This window comes from Bos indicus x Bos taurus, chromosome 27 (genome assembly GCF_003369695.1).
Source record: "Bos indicus x Bos taurus breed Angus x Brahman F1 hybrid chromosome 27, Bos_hybrid_MaternalHap_v2.0, whole genome shotgun sequence".
NCBI lineage: Eukaryota > Metazoa > Chordata > Mammalia > Artiodactyla > Bovidae > Bos > Bos indicus x Bos taurus.
Window position 1 is genome coordinate 20,060,535 of NC_040102.1, and position 20,373 is coordinate 20,080,907.

The 20,373-nt window shown below is 35.6% G+C and overlaps 1 protein-coding gene across 4 annotated transcripts in view; it reads right to left on the reverse strand.

Annotated features, from left to right (window-relative positions):
• Positions 1 to 5,681: 5,681 nt before the first annotated feature.
• The window catches only part of MICU3 (mitochondrial calcium uptake family member 3), a 77,996-nt gene continuing 63,304 nt past the window's right edge, over positions 5,682 to 20,373 (reverse strand). For 3 of the 4 annotated variants that reach the window (XM_027529596.1, XM_027529593.1, XM_027529595.1), the window contains 6 exons: positions 17,902 to 18,002; positions 17,234 to 17,405; positions 13,999 to 14,107; positions 11,445 to 11,602; positions 10,374 to 10,442; positions 5,682 to 8,088 (listed from right to left, as the gene is read on the reverse strand). In XM_027529596.1, the coding sequence (XP_027385397.1) occupies positions 10,374 to 10,442; positions 11,445 to 11,602; positions 13,999 to 14,107; positions 17,234 to 17,405; positions 17,902 to 18,002 (609 nt within the window). In that variant the 3' untranslated portion in view covers positions 5,682 to 8,088. Of the gene's footprint in view, positions 8,089 to 9,804; positions 9,844 to 10,373; positions 10,443 to 11,444; positions 11,603 to 13,998; positions 14,108 to 17,233; positions 17,406 to 17,901; positions 18,003 to 20,373 lie in introns of all 4 variants that reach the window. The other variant, XM_027529594.1, reaches the window with a different exon arrangement.

A 20,373-nucleotide genomic window follows, 5' to 3' on the forward strand; every position in this document is an offset into this window, starting at 1 on the left:
GACTCTTTGCGACCCCATGAACCGCAGCATGCCAGGCCTCCTGTTTATCACCAACTCCCGGAGTTCACCCAAACCCATGTCCATCGAGTTGATGATGCCATCCAACCATCTCATCCTCTGTCCTCACCTTCTCTTCCTGGCCTCAATCTTTCCCAGCATCAGGGTCTTTTCCAATGAGTCAGCTCTTCGTATCAGGTGGCCAAAGTATCGGACTTTCAGCTTCAACATCAATCTCATGCAAAAAAAACACTCTCCCAGAAACACCCAAAATACTGTTCGACCAAGTATCTGGGTACTCCATGACGCAGTCAAGATGAAACCAAAAAAATTAACATTACACCTCTATAAGCTGAGTTTTCTGTTGGTCAGTCATGTTATATGCAAATGATAGTAACTGTCTTTGCCATTCCTGTATTATTGTTCATATTTCTATTTCCTTTATTATTGCATTGACTATAACTTTCAGAAGAATGTGAAATACTAATAGTGATAGCAGGAACCTTTTGATTGCCTCAGTAACTTCTCCTTTTTGTGTATCAGTTTGGATAGTCTGTATTTCTCTGCCTTCATGTTTACTCATCCTTTCTTTCTCTGTCTCAAATCTTCTATTATGTCCATGTGATGAATTTTTATTGTAAATGTTATCTATTTCAATCTTGGAGTTTCCATTTGGTTATTTTTCATAGTTTTAACTTTACTGTATGTAATTCCCACTTCTCTCATTATGTTCATCCTTTCCTTTAAACCTTTTAAATACATTGGGTTCGCCAAAAATTTCATTTGGGTTTTTCCATAACATCTTACAGAAAACCCAATACTTATAAGAAATTTTTTAAAGTTCGTATCTACTAACTCAAACATTTGTTTCCATTGACTGCTTTTTCCCCTGGTTAAGGGTCACATTTTCTTGCTTAGGATATATGCTTGTTCACTTTACAGCAGATATTATGGATATTTTTTCTTTTACTTTTTTGTTTTTGTGAGTATTTGTACTGTCTTTTTTTTTTTAATATTTGCTAATTTATTTCTGGCTGTGCTGGGTCTTTGTTGCTGCACACAGGCTTTCTCTAGTTGTGGCGACCAGAGGCTACTCTTCAATGGGGTGCACGGGGCTTCTCACTGCAGTGGTTTCTCTTGTTGCAGCATTGGCTCCGGGTACGTGGTCTTCAGGAGATGCACTTGGGTTCAGTGGTTGTGGCTCACAGGCTCTAGAGTGCTGGCTGAGTAGTTATGGCGCATGTGCTTAGTTGCTCCGTGGCATGTGGGATCTTCGAGACCAGGAATCAAATCTATGTTCCCTGCATTGGCAAGCGGATTCTTAATCAGTAGACCATCGGGGAAGTCCTGTTGTGGATATTTTTGAAAATACAGATTTTTGCTATTTTCCTTTAAAGAGTACTGAATTTTGTTTTGGTGGGTAGTTACTATACTGGCAGATCAGCTTGCTCCTATTGAGTATTAATTTTAGGTTTTATTATGGTCTAGAGTAGTCTTACTCCTAAGGCATGTCCTTACTTTAATTCTTGGGTTGTTTGGTGAGGACTTTACATGCTTGATGATTTAAATTCCAGTGTCTCCCAGCCCTGTGTGACCTCCAGGAGCTGTTTTCTCATCTCATTTCTTTCATCTTCTGTTTTCTGTTTGGGCTTCATTTCTCTCTGTTGCAATTTGGAAAGTGCTTCTAGGCAGCAAGCCAGAGTGAATGTAGAGATCGCTGCATGAATGTCCTTCCTATCAAGGATCAAAGCCTTGAAGTATTTGCTGCACAATGCTATAGTTTCTGCTGCTGCTGCTGCTAAGTCACTTCAGTCATGTCCGACTCTGTGCGACCCCATAGACAGCAGCCCACTAGGCTCCCCCGTCCCTGGGATTCTCCAGGAAAGAACACTGTAGTGGGTTGCCATTTCCTTCTCCAATGCATGAAAGTGCAAACTGAAAGTGAAGTCACTTAGTCGTGTCTGACTCTTCTCGACTCCATGGACTGCAGCCCACCAGGCTTCTCCGTCCATGGGATTTTCCAGGCAAGAGTACTGGAGTGGGGTGCCATTGCCTTCTCCGATAGTTTCTGACAGAACACTAACTCTAATACCAGTTAGTCACAACTGGACCCACAACTCTTGATTGAGTTTTTGATTTAATGCCTGTAGGTTCCCTATCATTCTAGTTTCAAGCACCTGTGAACTTTGTTGCTCTGGCCTGAGATCCTCACCTATGTTCCTGGTTATTTCCAGGGAGTCCAATTTAGGCTACGAGCTACCTTAATCTACCTAGTTAATTGGGGCTTGGCTCATGGATTATTTAAAATTTTCCTTTTACTTTTTGGGGGGAGGGGAGTCTAGCTATCATGGAGGAAAAGTTAACTTCTGAGTCTCTTAAAATATTAGGGAGCAAAAACACAAGCATTAACATTATAATCAGAAAAATAACAGAAAAGGACAACAGGTATCTGTATGAATTAGTAATGTACATATTTATGTGGTAATTAATCACTATGAGAAATTGAGTTATTAGTATAATCTACTCAGCATTTTGTGCTGCTTAATTTATTTCTCAAGTTCAGATACTAGCTAAAGGACACTTTCCATAGACTTGAATCTTTGTAAATTTTAGGAAAACATATTTAAGTTGACAAATGAAGACTGACATTTGGCCATGCTTTAATAGGCTGAACACCAAGCAAATCCTATTCCTTTATTTGTTCATTTTGCAATAAGTCTTGACATCACCTTCTCCACTTTCTTAAATTTGCTTACTTAGCAGGGCACAATGCAGTTCTGATGTGCAATCTGATTTCAAAAGAATCTTTGAGACAGCTAATCTTCTGTACACTCACTGTAATTAAATATTACAGCACAAATGGTACATAAGATACTCACCTTCTTGAGAACCTCTTAGCACCAAAGAGCAACGACATAAAAAAAAGTATAGATTTTCAGCGTGTTTTTTGGGTAGATTTTTCAGCTTGAACTTTTAACTCTTATAGCACCTAGAGCTTACAAGGAATAAAGCATTATATACCATGGATTAGAAATATTTTTATTAGTTGTCTTTCCTTCTGTCCTAAACTCTCATTTTACCACATTTTAAAATCTGCTAGAAGATGAATCTCCTCAACTGTCAAGCTGCCTGCTCCATCCTTGAAAATATGCAATAGGAAATGCTGCACTGAATTAGACTAGTGGTCCAGTTCAGTTCTTTGTCTCTTCGGTAAACATCACCAAAATACATTTTGTAAGAGAGTATGGCTGCTATCTTTAACTTTCAAATCCAATAACTGATATCCACTGGCTTTCCTTTATCAATTAATGTCTTTCTCATCCCTGCCATCCAAGCTTAAATATGTGGTGGTTCCATAAGTCCACAATCACCATTATACTTTAATTTTTCTTAAAACTGTTATTATCTGGTTCAAGAAGAGGTAACTTAACTCTGGATTTGGTAAATAAATCCATCTAGCACATGACTTTCATGATTTAGTTTCATTTTTTTCCAGACTGAGGTCCTAAGTTTTTAAAATATGCTTTTCTCGAAAAAGTAAACAAAGACATGGTGAAAACATTCAAATCGCTCAATAACAGCTCATTAAATATATGAGCTTATGGCTCCCTTCATTAAATATACCTATGGCTCCATCTTCAAAGGGCCTTCTGAAAAAAACAGTAGCTAGGCTGTGGACTACCCGGTAGGAGAAATCTGACCAGGCAAAGAGAAAAAGACCTAGCAATACTGATAGTCAAGGTGCCTCGCCTGAAATGGCCCTGCCAAAACAGCAGTGAGCAGAACCCATCAACCAAAACTCATTCCGTGCACACAGCTTCCAATTTGTTTTAAAATACAAACGTACAGCAAAAGAAGACCAGAGATTTGAGAAAAACCTTTAATATGAGACACCCAAAACACAAACAGGATAACGGAATGAGGCAATGAAGAGAGAAGAAAACTTCAAAGAAACAAATTAAATAACCAAAGAGAATAAAAGCTAGGAATATACAAAACATGAACAGCAGACAATAAAAAGTAAATTCAGAGAAAAAAAGTTTTCCTATACATACATACTTATGATACGGATGAATTTACAAATTAGGTACAGAAACTAATAATAAAATAGAACAACTGTAACAATATACTATGATTAACAGTTATATGAACATAGCCTCTCTCTCTCTCTCAAAATATCTTCTTATACAAATTAAATGACTTTCCCATCTTAATTGGGTACTTACCATGCTCTGTAACTTTTGCAGCTTGAGGTGTGACAGTAAAACTGACATGAATTTCTTTTTCCTTCTTCACAATTTCAGGAAAGGAAGATTTGTTCTTAGAATGGTAGATCTTAGCAACCTCAGCAAATGATTTGTATTCTTTTCCTTATTAAGTTGAAAACTTTCACCTCACTTAAAAGAAGCACTGTACAGCTTCTTGGGCTTCCCTAGTGGCTCAGATGGTAAAGAGTCTGCCTGCAGTGCAGGAGACCTGAGTTTAATCCCTGGGTTGGGAAGATCCTCTGGAGAAGGAAATGGCAACCCACTCCAGTACTCTTGCCTGGAGAATCCTATGGACAGAGGAGGCTATACAGTTCATAGGGTTGCAAAGAGTTGGACGCGACTGAGCGAATAATACATTCATGTTCATGGCTTCTCCTTAACATATCCAAATTGCCAGCATCACTCATCTTGTGCTTTGGGGCCATTATTAAGTAAAACAATGGTCACTTGAACTTAAGCACCATGATACTATGACAATCGATCTGATAACTAACAGGCAAGAGATGCTGACCAAAGGGCTGATTCACAACTCAAGAAGGACACAGTGGGATTTCATCCTGCTACTATGAATGGCATACAGTTTAAAACTTATGGATTATTTATTTCTGGAATTTTCATTTAATATTTTTGGACCCAAGTTGACCACAGGTAACTGAAATCATAGAACATGAAGCCCTGGATAAAGGAGGACTACTGCAGTTTATTTTGGGAACTGGTAGATTTCTAGGAGTTGTCTTGGTAAGATGATGCCTACAAGATACCAACACTAATCAAAAGGGCTGCTGTAGTGCTGGTATTGGAGAAGGCAATGGCAGCCCACTCTAGTACTCTCGCCTGGAAAATCCCATGGATGGAGGAGCCTGGTAGGCTGCAGTCCATGGGATCACTAAGAGTTGGACACGACTGGGTGACTTTACTTTCACTTTTCATTTCCATGCATTGGAGAAGGAAATGGCAACCCACTCCAGTGTTCTTGCCTGGAGAATCCCAGGGACGGTGGAGCTTGGTGGGCTGCCGTCTATGGGGTCACAGAGAGTCGGACACGACTGAAGCGACTTAGCAGCAGCAGCAGCAGCCGTGTTGGTATAATTATTTGAAGCCATTTAAATGGCTTACCTACAAAGCAAAGTTGATATTCCATTCACACGTAAACTTTCTGAAAGTTTTCCAGTACCGATGATAATTCTATAATGTATGACTCCTATTAGGCACTTTGAGAGGTTTTATGGCTCTGTGATTTATTTACTTATGTAAGTGTTGATGAGATTAATTTCTTGGCCTGTACTGATATAGCAGACGGCATAAGATCAATGGAGGTTTGGTAACCAGCAAAGATTTTCAAGGTTTATATGTGACATTTTTCAGAAAGACGTTATTTAGTTCACAAATATACATAGAAGCAAAGTACTACATTTCTTGATTTGAGAGCAAGTATATTTATTTTATGATAACATAAGAATGTAAGACAGGTCACTTTACAGTTAGTTTTTATAATAAGAACAACAGACTACAACTTAAGTTAAATGAAATTCTTAGTATGAAACGATTTTTAGCAGACCATTAACCTTTTATCATAGTCTCCTGTAAACAGTATGATACTAAAATTTTATGAATAGCTTCATCTTTCCAAAGAATAATTTGCAGAAGATACTGAGAACTGCATACATGTACTTAGTACAGTACTATTTTCAAAGCATTTAAAATTTCTTAAATTGATGTAAACAACAGTCCAGTGAGATATTTTTACCTCCCATTTTATAGATGATAAAGTTCAAGAGTGATAACATGGAGAATCACCATAGTTTACTACTCTTTCCCATTTCAATTGATCAGAATACTTTATTTATTTGCAGTTTAATATTATGCTGCAGTTTTAGATGAATATCATTGTGATAAGCAATAATGAGTAAAGTTTGCATAGGTAGTATTCCTTGGGAGAATGGCAGAATTATTAATAATCATTAATAATCTTAATGAGCTAATTCAGTTTTAATCTTTATTGATAGGACTGTTCTAAATATCAATTTTTCCATGTATGCAAGGTAACTTAGGTTATAATCAAAGATAAAAATAAGTTGCATTATTTCCATTATTATAATTTTCCATTAGTTCCATAAATTCTTTGCATATTTTCCATTATTTCTCCACTATTTTAGATAGTAAATAATATTGAGGACATTCAGTGTAAGGTAAAATCAAGCTGGGCATGTTAAATGAGAAGGTATTTTCATGTAGTCAATCACAACCTTCAAAGCAGGTGAAATTAAATTATACTATATGAAATCCTAACACTTATGAGTCATATATTTCTATATCAATATAATAAATAAGTCAGATAAAGAATATAAAAAGTCTACCAAATGCACTGTCAATGCTAACAGCATTTTCTTGGAAATAATAATAATACTTTTATAAATAGGCTGATGCAGAACTATCAATTTCACATTTAATAACGTACAAAACCAAAGTCAGTATTTCTTATTTTCCTGTGCAAAGCAAGGTAATAGTTGGAGTGTGTGCAATTTATATTTAATACATTCTAGAAAAGAAGATAAATTAACCTATCTTCCACATACAGTATATAAATTAAATCCATTGTTCTATTTTTGTATAGTATCCTTTTATAAACTACACTCTTTAAATTGAACAGATTTCCAATAAATAGTATTGAGTTATTTTCTCCATGTGAATATTGAATTTTGTTGTTTTTCAAAAGAAAGTTTTTCTTTTATTTTTAAAGACATTTAAAAATAATGAATTATATTTAAATTATTCATCATTACTGCCTGTTGGGCTCACTATTCCATGTGGTCCTTTCACAAGAAACAAAACATTAACTTCTACCTAATACATACATCAGTCTTCTAAACCATTTTATATTAGTCTTTATAGTATTCATTTTGACACTACAGACATATAATAACAATATGCAATAAGTTACAGTGCCATAAGATACTAATTTTATTACTGTTATTAACATGTACCATCTGCTGTCGGAGCTGCACCGTGTTTAAAACAATAATGGCAATAACAGTGACTACTGCTACAAGAACTACCACTGTTTCCACCATCAATGTATGACTTTTTGAGAAAAAAAGATCTACATTTTAAATTTCTTCACTGTACACATAAAAGAATACCAGATATTCTGTTGACCTTGGTAAATGAACAAAAACTTAAAAAAAAACTTTATATGATTCAAACAATAATGCTAATTAAGTACTTTTAAAAGTTAAAAGTACAATGTAAACCATCATATTGTACAGTAGCTTAATTTCTACTTGTGTTTCAAAATTATTTCAGTGTAATTAAAAACCTGGTAAGTAATGGAGATCTATTAATGATTCTAATGGCCCTAAGATAAATCTCAAAGAATATTCACTTTCTGAAAATAAGTTCACAGTCCAAAACCAAAGGGAATATGTTGCTGTTCATTTTTAAGTTATCTAGATCCCAGGAGTCATACATTATTCAAAAATGAGACAAATTTCTAATAAATTAAAAAAACATTTAAAATACATTCTTATATAGTCACTGGAAGAATCTATACATTTATGAAGGGAATGAAAAAGTGCAGAGTTCAGTAAGTCAACACAGAAGCTCAACATAACACGCAACGTCTGTAATTAGTAAGAAGATGCATTTTATGTGTCTTATGTTCAAGAATTCAGTTCAAATTATATAATTAAAAATTATAATTAGTATTTCACCTTTTCCTTCATTTCTACGAGTTCTGATTTCAGGTTTGCTTCCGCCCTCTGAAATGTTTGCTTCTTGCATTTTCAAGTAGATAATAATCCTTTAAACTCTGCTGTAGCAGTATCTAATTAAAAAAATATGTAATAACATAAAAGTAACATTTATTTAGGATGAAATTCGGACATGATGGCATTGATCAGTTATTATAATAATGACAAGAAACAGTAAGGGGCATAATAAAAACACCCAACAGATAATATAAGAATCAGACTTATAAACTATTTCCTTTAACTTAAAAGTTGAATGTTTTACTAATTTATCTAATCCTCAATCTTACAAAGTTCTAGAATCTATGTAGTCATTTTTAGCTATGGTTCTATATTCTACTACACAGAATCAATGATGTTAATGGGACATTATTTTAAGTTGGTTAGATACACTATCTATAGGAACATATAAATAGTACAATCCTACTGCTTTTTAAAAAAGTGTTTAGTTTAAGTTTTTATAGTAAGGGCGATATAAAGTTCCCAGAGATTAGGAAGACCTGACTTCTGTTAGCTCAATCATAACAGTTACCACCTTAGCTAAGTAAATAAGCCTGGTGGTGCTGCTGCTGCTAAGTCGCTTCAGTCGTGTCCGACTCTGTGCGACCCCATAGACTGCAGCCCACCAGGCTCCCCAGTCCCTGGGATTCTCCAAGCAAGAATACTGGAGTGGGTTGCCATTTCCTTCTCCAATACACGAAAGTGAAAAGTGAAAGTGAAGTCGCTCAGTCGTGTCCGACTCTTAGCGACCCCATGGACTGCAGCCTACCAAGCTCCTCTGTCCATGGCATTTTCCAGGCAAGAGTACTGGAGTGGGGTGCCATTGCCTTCTCCGAAGTAAATAAGCCTACTTATCACTAAACATTTTAGACCAGGAATCTCCTAATTGAGTTCCATAAAACATTAGGCTTCAAAGCTTTGCGAAATATCGAATACTGCTGTTTTCTTTCGAGAAGGCAATGGCACCCCACTCCAGTACTCTTGCCTGGAAAATCCCATGGACGGAGGAGCCTGGTAGGCTGCAGTCCATGGGGCTGCTAAGAGTTGGGAATGACTGAGCGACTTCACTTTCACTTTTCACTTTCATGCATTGGAGAAGGAAATGGCAACCCACTCCAGTGTTCTTGCCTGGAGAATCCCAGGGATGGCAGAGCCTGGTGGGTTGCCGTCTATGGGGTCACACAGAGTCGGACACGACTGAAGCGACTTAGCAGCAGCAGCAGCTGTTTTCTTTTAGGGAGACAAATCAATAGTGGCATGTTAAGATCTTAGTCCTATTTAAGTAATGTATTTAATCATGTTTATTATGATTGTTTATGTTTCTCATAGTTATTTCTAAATAGCTTTTGGTCTTTTAAGTAACATATACTGATATTCTATGCATATGGACCTCATTGGTAATGATGCTATAGACAAATACAAATGCTTTAAGCTTGAGAAAAATAGGAAAAAACAGATATTTGCAAGCATGTAAACGAGCAACACTTTCATTTCCGAGAACTAATCAGCACTCACAACTGACCAAAATTTTATAGTTGACTTTTTAAAGAAAAAAGAAAAAAACTGAAAGAAAAAAGGAAAACCAAATCTCTCATTTTGGAGATCATCAGCAAGTTTAAGGTATTTCTTTGGGTTGATACAAACTGAACAAATCTCCTGTATCTTTCTCAACTATTTCATTCTCTGGTGATAGTGCAGTAAATAATAGCTAAAATGGTTTCGTCATCACATAGAATGAGGTTCAAATCCTGTTTTGCAGCTGAGTAGCAAGTTATCTTGGGTAACTGACTCACCAAGTCTCTCTTTTCTCTGCTGTTAAATGGGATTTCTGTCTGTAAGGATGAAATGAGATACTGCATGTAGAAGAACACCTAGAATAGCGCCAGGCACCCAAAATAACTCAACAAAAATCAGTTGTTATTATTGTAGCAGATGTTTGGACTCATGATTCTAAAAAACAGTAAAAGATATCCCTTAGAGGCTGATGATCCTTGATTTTACAAATACAATCTGGATTCATTCTACTGTACCTGCTCAGATACAAAACTGCAGGTTAAACAGAAAACTTTTCAGTCAAGACACTCCATGAGAATTTCAGCTGGATGAGTATTCCAGTTCATTTTTAGATCACAACTTAATAGTGGCAAACTAATGCTTTGTTATAACAACTATTCTTGAATTATAGTCCAAAATGAAATCCTTAAAAGACTGACTCTGAAATTGAGTCAGTGACCTAAGATTTAAAAAGAAATTATAATTCCATTTCTTTTAGCTATTACCTAAATGTTATAATAGAAAAATAAATGACCCCTTTCTTTTATTGTTACTGAGCAAATTTTGACAAATAGAGGTGCTAACATACTTATCTGCTATGAAGTTCCTTCTTCAGACAGGATTTGAAAGTGGGATACTTCTGAACTGTTTTATAACCCTGTAGAACAGAGGATTAAAAGTAAAGTATAAATAAAATATGGGGTCATAGATATGCAATAAATAAAGTAAAAATAAAAATGCATAACACCTGATAGAGGAAGACAGTGCTAGGGGTTTATAGCATATACATAATTTATGTGTTAATTTGATCTTGCTACTCTAAAATATTTGAGGAAAAAAATGATTTTCACTTGACTTGTGCCACCAATGCGAATGTTAACAACTAACCACTAGGTGGCAGTTAAATACACAGTATCTTTATCAAGGCAGTTTGGACGAAAACATTGTCTATGATGAATCTTGATTTTTTGTACATATATTTTTTTCTCTTTTTAAATGTATAATACTCAGAGATATTCTTACCAAAGAAGGAAGACTGAATATTCTAGCTGAATAGAAAACAGTTTTTTTTTTTCTTTTTCTATTTGTGGCACCATTTCACTCTTTAAAATATATTTTTGAGATAAAAATCATTGAATTTCTTGAAATTATTTCACAGTGTGAGATGTGAACAGGAACAAACAGTTCAACAAACAAAAAAACACTTTTTACCTATTTTCCATATAAAAAGTACTGAATATGCAGTGACTTAAGAACCTCATGTTGCCTAGTGGAAATCTGCATCATATAAAATAAGAAATGGTGATATTTCTTTGTATATTAACAAGTCTTAAACAGCCAGTGTTCAGACTGAAGTAATAAAAATGTTTGGCAACACTTCCCCCCTCCCACCCCAAACTGGGATAAATACATTAAACTAATTGAATATGAAAACAAGTTTTTGAAATTTAAACTTATTTTGTATTTTAAAAAGTATGACCTTTTATCACCTCAAATTATTTTTGAAAGTAGGTAGGACTTTATGTTTTACTTTTCAAATATATAACATTTCATGTTTATATACTTAAATACTCATATAAACTATTTCTGAAACTTAGATGGATTTTTTTCCCCCCAGTTTTTAAAAGGAGAGCAATAGGCTTGAAATGTATAGGTTTACCCGGAATCCTCTATGGAGTCTGTCTTTCATAATTCCAATAAATTCTTTATAGCTTAATTGATCATCTTTGTCAACATCAAAAATCTTGAAGACTGTGTTCACTAAATGTGGTGAAAGTTTGAGGCCAGTGGCTACATAGACAGCACGCTTAAATTCATCTAGATAAATGACACAGAAAAGGGGTAAACCATTAATATTATTTTTATAATATGTGTTAGTTATCAACAAAGTTACAATGGAAGTTTTTTTTTTTCCCCATAAACGTGGGTCATGATCTTATGTTAATGCAACTCTTTTCATTAATCATCCTATCTTTCAGAGAGCAAAAAATTTTTGTGGTTTTGGTTAAAAGGGCCTGGTATCAACCACAGACACTTTAGAGGTTATTAAAGTGAATAAGTTCTCAAGGAACTTACATTTCAGATGGGAGATGAGACACCTGCCCAAATAATCAGTGCACAGGATCATGCAAAAAGCAGCAACAGAGCACCATGGAAATTTGGAAATATATGGTGAGTGTCCTGTAGTGTGGAGCCGGGGAAGGATAGAGAAGAGAGCCATCAGGGAAGCCTGCCAGTTTGTACATGAGCTGAGCCCTGAATAGAGGACTTCAGCTTGCAGTGATGAGAGGAAATGGCAGATGAAGACGTGGAAGACCACAGGTGGGGGCGGGGCTGTGGGGATGAACGGGAGCACAACGCACGTTCAGAGCATGCGCAGTCTGGACACACATAGGCTGGGACGCTCTGACTTTGAGGCTCTGACTTTGAAGAACCTGTGTGTTCTTCAACAGACAACTGGGGAACTGAAGAGTTTTCGGTGTGTCAAGAGTTGACAAATCTGTTTTATAGGAAGGTTATTCTGTGCGTTGTCCAGGAAACATGGAAGAGGAGAGTGGATAATGGCGGGAGTACCACTGATCTGGCTACAGCAATAGTTGTTTTTAAGTGGTAATAACCTGAATCAAGGTGCTAGAAGTTGCAACAGAAAAAGAAAAAAAAAAAGGCAGATCTATTCCTAGCACCTGCCAAGAATGATGTTTTTCATTTCCTAGTTCCACAAAGTAAAAGAGCAGCCTTCCATTCTGAACAAGGTAAGTAGGTAGACTCTTTTCCTCTTTTTAAGGTTGACTCTCTTCCCTTTTTAAGGTTGATTAGCAGATTTATTGGGCTTCCCTGGTGGCTCAGATGGTAAAGAATCCTCCTGCAATGCAAGATACCTGGTTTCAACCCCTGGGTTGGGAAGATCCCCTGGAGAAGGGAAAGGCTGCCTAATTCAGTATTCTTGCCTGGAGAATTCCATGGACAGAGGAGCCTGGCGGACTACTTGTCCAGATTTATCATGGCAATAAAACACTAGTGTGTTAAGGCAGGGCTCCCAAAGGTTTTGGTTTTAATTTTTGATAAAAAGGTTTTTTGGCTGCACTGCATATGAGATCCTAGTTCCCCAATCAGGGATCGAACCCATGTCCCCTGCAGTGAAAGCATGGAGCTTAACCACTGGCCTGCCAGGGAAGTTCCAGGTTTTGGTTTTAAAACACTAAAATGTGTTAAGAACATCGAGATCAGTCAAAGGGTGAAATACGAAAAATTTTCAGGTTTCTTTTTACTCAATGAAAAAGTGAATAAAGCTATGGAAGGGATTCACTGTGTTTTGGAGAGAGAATTGTCATGTAGGGGCTCCAGTGTACCCTCTCCCTGGAACTTGGTAATAAAATAATGAGACTGTCCTCTGAAATTAAACTGGGGGATTAGCACTTACTAGATATGACATAGGTAAAATCACTGTAAAGATATAACCAAAAAGTCTATGGCAAGAATATTTAAAAATGATATGACCACAAGGGAAGGGAAAATGGCCACAGAATCCTGGGAAAGGACTTGACTTGTAAAGCCTCCCCACAGGGAAGGAAGGAGCTGGCCCTGAGGACAACAGCATTCTGAATTCTAGGGCAGCTGTAGTTTTTGGTAAATTAAGTAAAACTGTCATTTTTATATAACATTCTTTTCTTTTCTTTTTTTTAACATTTTATTTATTTTTTGTATGATATTATACATGTTTTAATGCCATTCTCCCAAATCATCCACCCCGCCTTTATATAACATTCTTAAAACTTGGTTAATTTAAGTCCATCTCTAAGAGGTGGCATTGCTGACAAAATTCAGGTTTCTGAGCCAGCAGAGAGTATGGGTCAAGTCAGTAATACAAACAAATAATGTGAATGTCAACCTGTGATGATGTGTGTGGCATGGCTGGCTGGCCCTTGTATAGGGAGACACATACCCCTCTATGTTACTGAGCAGCCATGAGGTTTTTTCCTCTTTGAACCTTTACAAACATCATTAGCTTTTCCTCATAATGTGCGATGAAAGGCAATAATAAGTTTAATACCAAAATTTAGACTGTGCTTAGGGAAAATGAATTTCCCATTGAAGTATACACCAAACTTTCAGGCAAATGGATGATGAATATGACAGACATATCTGTTAACTTGTTGTCAAAGGTTGCTAAAGAATTGTGGTATGCTTTTAATTTTTGCAAGTTTATTACTTACCTTGTCCTATAGAACGACTTGCAAAATTATACATATTCAAAGCTATTGCAAAGTCTTCTAGGTTGTTCAAAAACTGGAAAAATGACCTGAATTCATCAAATGTAATGCCCTATATTGGGAAAAATACATGTAAATATATTTAGCATTGTCAAATTAATTAAAATAAATATCCACACTTACTAGAAATACAGTAAGCCTCAGCAATATATCTTCTAAGTAAATATTTCCAGGGTACTTTCTGAAACCTTCTTTCTTCAAATGGAATGTAAAATTCCACTCAATTTTTTCCCATGGGTAATGTTACTACTATTAGCAATGATAGGTGAAAACACTGTCATATCAGCACAGAATTTAAAAAAATGCTACAATAAAAATAAACTTAAAAGTTTCAATTTTATTTCAAGCCTGGGTTTTTTAAGCCTTAAAAGTAAATATGATCATTAAGAAAAAAAATTTACAAACTTTCTCCTGTACATGTATTATTTAAACATATTTTGGCATTAGGTCATTAATGCCTTTATAATGACAATGAAAAATAAAAATGTCCAAAACCCCACAGGAGTGTGTTTTTACTTGTTCGTGCTAGATAAGGCTGCCAGGACAGTGGAAGGAGGTACAATGCAAGTAGAGCTCTGGGAGGCCCAGCACGGGGCTTGGGGTAGGATCATGTATAGGATTCAGTAATGTTATTTACATAAAATGAAATTATTACCACTGTTATAGCTTCAGTTAAACAGGAGAGCTACTTAAGGTAAGCACAATGTATCTCTGATAATACAAATTTGGACATGAAGAGGTGTATTTAATTAATGTGTTGTTCTTAGCAAAATGAACAAAACTGAGAGAGAAAAATAAACTGAGAAAGGAGCAGAGGGCCAAGAGCTTAGGCTTAACAAATTCTGACCTTCCTGCTTAACAAATTCTGACCTTCCTGGGGTAGCAAGGGAGGGGAAACTTATATAAATAATATTTATATAATAGGTAAGTATGTATTAGGTTGGAAGGATAGACCTCATTGAGAAGTAATGTAGTGAGCCATGTATATATCTAAGAGAAGAGCTTCAGGGACTGTCTATCTCCTTTTCTAGTCCTCATGACCTTTGGTCCTCTTCATAATATTTACCATTATCTGAAAAGATATCATTTACTATTTTTCCTTTACTTCTTTGTTGTATCTCTCCAATGAAATGTATTCCATGAGAGAAGGATCTTGTTGATCTTATCACTTTATCCAAAGTGGCTAGAATAAGGCCTAGTAAAGAGTAGAATAAAACCTAGTAAATACTATAAATAATAGCTTAATATCTCCTAGACAAATGAGTGGAAATGAAAAAGCATTTTAGAAATGTAAAGTGCTATTGAAATACTATTAGTTGTTATTCTTTTGGAGAGATGGAAATGACAGGAGAAAGGAAAGGCAGAAGTAAGATGTGGTAGGAACAACACTGGCCGAGAGTCTTGGGTTTGAATCCTTGCCAAGTGTCTTAAGTGCCTGAGAGCCTTAGGTTTCCATTTTCTAAAAGAAAGTTGTCAATATCTGGAAGGCTGCTTTAAGGATTGATGAGATAATGCAGAAAAAAAAAAGAAAAAATCAGTGAGAATCAATGCTGGTTCACCTGCCATATTTTCCTTTTCTCATTGTAATGATTTGTTATGTCTAAGATGTGCTATGCTTAGTGGCTCAGTCATGTCTGACTCTTTGTGACTCCATGGACTGTAACCCACCAGGCTCCTCTGTCCATGGGATTCTCCAGGCAAAAATACTGGAGTGGGTTGCCTTGCCTTCCTCCAGGGGATCTTCCCGATCCAGGGATTGAACCCAGGTCTCCTGCACTGAAGGTGGATTCCTTACTGTCTGAGCCTCCAGGGAAGTCCAAGAAAACTGTATGTTTAAGATATCTCTATCAATTAAAAGTTTTCAGAAGCTTAATTTAACTTGAAACTTTGTTTTTTTATTTTTTTGGCTATCCCACGTAGCTTGCAAGATCAGAGTTCCCTGACCAGGCCATGGCAGTGAAAGCACTGAGTCCTAACCACTGGAATGCCAGGGAATTACCTAAAGAAAATTTCTTATTTTGAAATAATTTGATATAAAAAAATAGTTACAAAGAGTTCAAATGTAAAAATGTATATGTAAAAAACAGTACAGAGAGTTCCCTACACACTTCACCCTATAACTGAATTTTTTGAATTATTTTTATAATTTTCCACTGGATAAAAGAGAAAAAGCAGATACCTCAAGGCCCTAAATAATACACCAGTAGCTTGAGAAAATAGTACAGTTTCCAATATTTATTCTTAGGGAAGTGTCTATGAATTGGAAGAAATTTAGTTCAACATGTAAAACAGATTAAAAAAAAAAAAAACAACCCTAAGAGATTATATAAACTAATAGTCAAAAACATCAAGTCCTTTTTTCCTCATTCCATGGGGCCTGCAGAATTGTTAGCACCGTCACAGTGTATTCATTTTAAACAAAGTCAAACTGTTTGCAAGTTTTCCTTGGATAGATTAACTTGATCCTTCTACAAACACAAATAGAAGGCAATACATCCCAAACATCCCATGCGTTGAGAGGTGCTTGTAACACCAGTTCTATTCGGTTGCAGCGATGCATTCAAATACCACTAGATAATGTAACTGCTCAGAACTGCTGACAAAATATGTGCCACTAAACAAACAGACACTCAGTTGTCCCAGGTTCTTAACCATCATGCCGTCCAAACTCTTTGAAAAACCTCACTTCAGTACTGATAAAATCATTCACTCATCAATAGCTGTCTTCCAGTGACCTTTTATTAAGGGTATTAGGGAAATGAATAAAGTGTGACCGAAATGATGTCAATATAAACTATTTTATATGAGGTGATGCTTACATAGTAGCCAAAGCATATAGCTCAGCAGAATTCTCTTGAAAAATGATATTCATAATGTGAATAAAACGACTGTTGATAACATTAAAGGTTTTCAACATGTCTAAGAAAAATAAGGGTAAAAATAAAAATTTAATAATTTTTAAAAAAGAAAAATAAGGATATGTACCCAGAATTTTCAATTCATCAATTTTTAAAATTTAGCAGAGCACTTAAGACACATAGGAACAAAGAGTGGAATATATTCAAAGTATGTATGAATCCACAGGGGAGCAGAACTAACAGGACAATATATTTTACAGACCTATACAATTACAAGCTAATAACACACTGTTAACAAAATAAAAATGAGGATCAGATACCTTTTCTTCAGGTATACTGTAACGCACATTTTCCAAAAATACTGATGTATTTTCCACATTTGTATATCGTAAAAGAATATGAGCAAAGTCTTCTTCACTGATAGTATTCATCCCATTAGAGTAGGAAAGAAATTCTATTTCTAAAACTTCTGTTTGGAGGTTATCCATGAACCTATGACAAAAAATACATAAGCAATGAATAAGTGAAGAGTGATGGTAACAGATGGTACTTGCCTCTGAAGACTTTTGCTCCTTACTCTGTAAAATGGGCATAACAACAATACCTTGCAGGGTAGTGATCAGACTTAAAGGAGTTCATGTGTCCTGCCTAGTATTTACTATCATAAACACTGTATACATGCTTATTACTACTTATTGTTACTATGGCTTACTAAGACTAAGGAATTGGTAATATTCTTTCATCTGAACACACAGGGAATAATCCAGATATCTAGACTTTTTTTTTTTATCATTCAGTGACTTCCTATTATATTTATCAATATGACTACTGGTACACAGGCACTGATGGAAGTGGATATTTGTTGTTATAGAGAGTATCTTTAGCTAAAATGAAAGCAGCAAAGAGGTGAGTGTCACTGCATTAGATGACTCCTTTCTGACTTTAGCATGTTAACATTTTTCAATATGAGTATAAAAATTAAGCTCACCTATAAAAATCTTCAAAGTTGAGCTCAGCTTTTCCTTTCTTCCCAAAAAAGTGTACAAGAAGTGTAGTATCTGTTACTAAGTTTGTAATGTCATCAGCACGCTTAAAAAAAAATCACAATTTGAAAGTTAGTTACAGCAAAACAGAATAGGAATATCCAATATTCCCCAAAGAATGTAAATATATTAAAATTAGAGTAAAAAGCATAAAGATGTATCAACACATGCCATTACAATTAATAAGAAGTTCAAAATGTGAAAACAGAATTATAGATGAAATTGATGTTTATCTTCAAAAAGCTTAAAGCTCTGATTTTATAAGAAGTATTCAACCTCACATTGTGGTTTGAGTCTTTCAAGGCCCTTTATGTGACAATACAGATACTAACATGTTAGTTGCTGAGTTGTGTCTGACTGTTTGCAACCCCATGGACTGTAGCCCACCACACTCCTCTGTTCATGGGATTCTCCAGGGCAAGAAGACTGGAGTGGGTTGCCATGCGCTCCTCCAGAGGATCTTTTTGACCCAGGGATCGAACCCAGGTCTCCAGCATTGCAGGCAGATTCTTTACTGTCTGTCACCAGGGAAGCCCCTATGTGACACTAGGTTAGTACAATTTTTGAGTAGTGCTTGAAAGGCACTACTACTTTTACCCATAACTTTAGGTTGAGGAGATAGACTGATGTAATGGGAAGAGGACAGGATTTGAAATCAGAAGACCTGAGCTTACTGACTTTTTTGATCATCGTCTTCCTTACCTGTAAAATGGGAAAAACCCTATCTGTAATAACCATTGTGAGGATAAAACTAGAATGTGAGTGTAAATGAAATATATAAATGTCCTTATTGGTAGTCATAAGATGTTTTGGCAAAAGCATTAAAACCTTTGGAGGGGGAGAGAAGATATCTCCTGTTAATTACAGACATTCTTCTCTGATTGTGTATAATCAACTCTAGTCAGTTTATTATCCAAGGAACAGCTTAACTTAGTAGGGGGAGGAAATATCAAGATACTGAGAAGCATGCCTAAATGGAGCATAAGAGTGGAGGCTCAAGCTGATCAGAAGTCAGCAAGAAGGACTGGAGTATCCACCTGCAGGCCAGAGGGATGGGATGTGGAAGGGGTCAGGATGGCTAAGAAGAGGAGCAGGGGACAGGTTTTAGAACAAGTTGCTACTTTACAAATAAGCAGTAGTGTGATGAGCAAACAGGAGCAATGAACTCAAGAGTCAGATTTCTGAGCTTTAAATCCTGACTTTTCCCCTCATTGGTTAAGTGGCCTTGGGGAAGTTAATCTCACTGAGGATATTATTATCCTCAGGAATAACAACAGTACTTACCCTAAAGGGTTGTCATGAGGATTAGATAACCCCTGTTAATCAGCACTATCACTGGCATATTATAAATGCTCAACAAATGTTAGCAATTATTATTCATTTCTGTCAAATCTGTATATTCCAAGAAGTTAAAAAAGGACTAGACAAGACAGGAAATAATATTGGAACTTAATGCAAAAAAATATTTTTACATGGTATACTCTTACTTCTTTTGTGTTACTGAAACTACATATATTATACAGATCTAACTAACAAACTGCCTTACAATGAGAGGATATAGGAACACTAAAAGTTAGTGAACTCGGGTAACACAATTACGAATGTTTTCCTCTGGTGTTGTCATGTTCCTGACCTCGAGACATAATACACTGAAATGAGATGGCTTTGTTTCACACAGCTTCTAAATAATGACCTCATTCGGCCAGTTTTTCTCATGCCCATTGAGCAGAGCAAATCTTCATTTACAGTCTTTCATCATCAAAATCTTATTAGACTTAGGTTGCACTTATCCAGATAATCCAGATCCACAGAGGCATAAATAACAGTTGGACATTAGAGAGAAAAATTAGAAAATGGAAATGGTGAAAACCTTTTCCCCTCATTCAGTGAAACAGAGTACTGTTGGCAGTCATTGAAAACTATACCAGTGTCCTTGGTATCCTAACAGTGTTATATAACTTAAATCACAGGAGCACTGAGACAAAAATAGAGACTTTATCCCTTTGATTCTTGTGCTTATTGTTAAAATAAAATGAATTCAGGTGTTTTCATAACAAAGCAAAAAAAGAACCCTATGGGCCATTTACATGAAGAGCCATTATCTAACTCTGTTTTGACTAAAAATTACTTTAAATGACTTCATCAAAAATGAAATAAAAAACCTGCATAAAATACAAATATGTCAAATTATTAAAGAGTTTTAAGAAATTCTTTCAATGTATTTTTATTGATTACTATGTGATAATAATCTTATCAAGCTCTATTCAAGGGCTGGAAGAAATCTTCAAACTCTTGATATGTTAGTGAAGGTTTTAAATAACCTACTAAAACTTATTAAGGGTTAGTAATGTTTAAAGTAAATAAGAAAAAAATCTAAATTTCATCTGTAAAGCTCAAAACAGTTTGTATAATTCCAG